General features: G+C 34.9%; 1 protein-coding gene across 1 annotated transcript; it reads right to left on the reverse strand.

Annotated features, from left to right (window-relative positions):
- Positions 1–616: 616 nt before the first annotated feature.
- On the reverse strand, positions 617–2554 carry LOC108359633 (cytochrome c1-like). The gene is made up of 3 exons (XM_017611568.1): positions 2281–2554; positions 1238–1497; positions 617–1110 (listed from the first exon to the last, which is right to left on the reverse strand). The coding sequence occupies exons 1-3, from the start codon at positions 2298–2300 to the stop codon at positions 947–949; spliced, it is 444 nt and encodes a 147-aa protein (XP_017467057.1). The 5' UTR covers positions 2301–2554; the 3' UTR covers positions 617–946.
- Positions 2555–3065: the final 511 nt, after the last annotated feature.

Below are 3065 nucleotides of genomic sequence, written 5' to 3' on the forward strand. Positions count from 1 at the left end.
ATTCTTAGGTTTATTTTCTTTTTCGATGGTCATCTTATTGCCTTTTTACAATCAAGACATTGTCATTTTAAACTTTATTTTCTTTTTCGATGGTCATATTATTGCATTTTTATAATCAGGCAATATTAAAAAAGAATTTTTCACCATCGAATAAACAGTTAGCTAGGTATTTGCAAATTATTTTTATTTGCAAAGAGCTTACGTATAAATGTAGCAAGTCGCTTGCCATTCAACAAAAACCACATGATTATTCATACATAACCCAACAGATGCCCAACAGCAAGCCCAGTGCTTTTGCAAATTTGCATCATGTTGTCTACTTTCAATTTCTTCTTCTAGCGCTGCCAGACTTCCATTTTCATCCATCGCATTTAAATGCAAAAATATTTATAACTAAAGTATTTGCAAATAGCTTACGTATAAACGTAGTAACAGTCGCTTGCCATTCAACAAAAACCACATGATTATTTATACATAACCAAACAGCAAGCCTAGTGCTTTTGCAAATTTGCATCATTTTGTCTATTTTCAATTTCTTCTTCTAGCGCTGCCAGACTTCCATTCTCATCCATCACATTTAAATGCAAAAATATTTACAGCCAAAATAACAATCAAATTTGCTAGCTTTGACTCGACCTCAAGTCGAGTAATTTATTGAATATTTGTTTGAATGTACAGGTTTAGCCTTTTTCATGGTAAGAAAGATATTGGTTTGCCTTCAATATTGAAAATAAAATGCAAACCTTATCTCTTCTTTAGATGTCAACTGTAAAAGTATAGTCGTTGCAGATTGCATATTATGGAAGTTTTGTCAACCTCGCAAAAAAAAAAAAAACTGAACACACTTTCATAAAATCATACACATAAAATTCTATGGGTGTACACTTCTCCGGTTTTTTTGTTACTGAATATGTAGAATAGTTTAAGTGTTATATTAAGATCTAAATTAAGCCGCAACTTCTGCTGCCTCGGAACCATTTTGGTTGTCTTCTTTAACTGGTTCGTCCAGCTTGGCTTTTTTCTCTGGTGGTGCTGTAGTGGATTCTTCTGGCTTAGAATCGGCTTCGGCTTCGGCGACTTTTCTCTTAACAGCTTCTGCGGGTGCTGAATCTAAAATAAAATAAAATGGTTTATTATTAGTACAGTATGTACATTTCAAAAATTAAAGTTTGTTTTATGAATGCATTACATACCAATCGGTATACATACTTAATCATAAATTGATGTGTGGACTTACCAGTTTCTTCGCTCTCCGCTTCATCATCTTTGCCATTTTCTTCGGCGGGAGCAGCAGCTTCAGCTTCAGCCTCAGCAGATGCTTCTTTTGGTGTTTCAGTTGTAGATTCAGCAGCTACTTCGGCAGCGTCACCGTTTTCTTTGGCGGATGCACTGTCAGCACTACCATTTTCAGCGGCAGGTGCTGCTTCTACTGCAACATCTTTTTCTTTCTTTGCTTCTACTTCTTCAGCAGCGACTTCCTCGACAATTGGAGTGTCTCTAAACACAAAGAATAGATAAAATACATATTAGAATATACGTTAAGAATTTAAATGCACTTAGTTCAAGTATAATGAATCATAGCAGTCATGAGTAGCGGAGCTAAAACGAACGCAATGACTTAATTTGAATTTCACATTTAAGCAAAACTCGTTATTTGTTTAGCTGTAGCGAAGCGTTAAAGAATCAAATTGAAGTTGGCAACAAAACATGAAAATGTACCAAGCCCGTCCAGAAAAACACCAATGGTATTGGCACAATCGCATACTTTGTGCGCAACAAAATATACGAACGAATACATACGAATACGGCAAATCAAACGAATGGAATATAAGCGAAATGCTGATAAATGATGTATGTACGTGAATAGAACTAGTTTAGCGCAACAGAAACGCGCAAGAAATATGCAAAAGCAAATAGGAAAAAATCAAAGAAAAAAAGTTTGCCGTGATAGCGAACGTTCAAATATTGTACTTATACATGGCATTGCGAGGTGGAAAAGGTTTTTGCTGTATGTATCACCTTTTCCGTTTGCTTGATTTAAAAAGCCGACCGCGTTGAACATGTCGCGCCAAAAACGAATGCGGTCTTACGGCTACGCGGTATTTACATGAAAGAGACAGAAAACGACGCCGAATGCCGCTATTTGTTATATACACAAAAATTTCCATATTTCTTTTAACACACTTTTAAATTTAACACATTTCTTGAAACATAACTCGAACTATACTATAAGTACATGAGATTTACAAATTATAATTGCAAAAGCAAATAGCAACTCACTTCTTTTCAACATCGGCCATTTTGTCAGTGGTTTTTTTTCTCTACGAGCAGGAATGAATATTGAGCGCAAATGAACTGCGAAATTTGTACGTTTTATGAATAAAACACAGGAGTTTAGCAAATGATTCTGCTAAATAAATCCACGATGCAAAGAAACTTGAAAATTGACAAACTTTTTTTTTTATGAAAAGATGACTGCTTGACGAACAAAATATTAGAAGACAAACACGTCCGAATCGTAGAAGCAACTAACGCCGAATGAGACGTTTCGGACTTTTCAGCGTTCACAGGTAGATACACGAAACACACGGATGCATTTGAAAGGGCTTCATAGCAAAAAATTTCAAATTACAAAACTTGGGAGAAGATGATAAATTTTAAGCTACACATCGTGAGATGATTGCTCTTTTTGTGTTCTTCATCGTTATGAGAACAGTTATTTTAACGTAAAACAGCATAAAACATAAAGTTATGTAGAGTATAATGTACTGGACAACATTAAAAAAAACGTGTTGAGTGCTTTGCTACATGATGTTGGGCCGTATGAATAATAACTAAGCAATTAATTTTTCTTAAAATTTCATACATTATACTTCAATTTTGTTTAATAAATCGAGAAAAAGGGCCGAAATTTTAAGAAAGGCAGTTGCTTTTTTTATTCATGCTACCCTTTGTGATTTGTTGTAATTACTTCGTTATAAAGCCATAACCATCGCCGTGGCGGGCATTACGCCAAAATGAAGTGTTTGTTGTAACTCATACCATTGACAGTATGGATATCTGCG

Source organism: Rhagoletis zephyria, unplaced genomic scaffold (assembly GCF_001687245.7).
Source record: "Rhagoletis zephyria isolate East Lansing unplaced genomic scaffold, Rhagoletis_zephyria_1.1 Rzeph_scaffold_00426, whole genome shotgun sequence".
Classification (NCBI taxonomy): Eukaryota; Metazoa; Arthropoda; class Insecta; order Diptera; family Tephritidae; genus Rhagoletis; species Rhagoletis zephyria.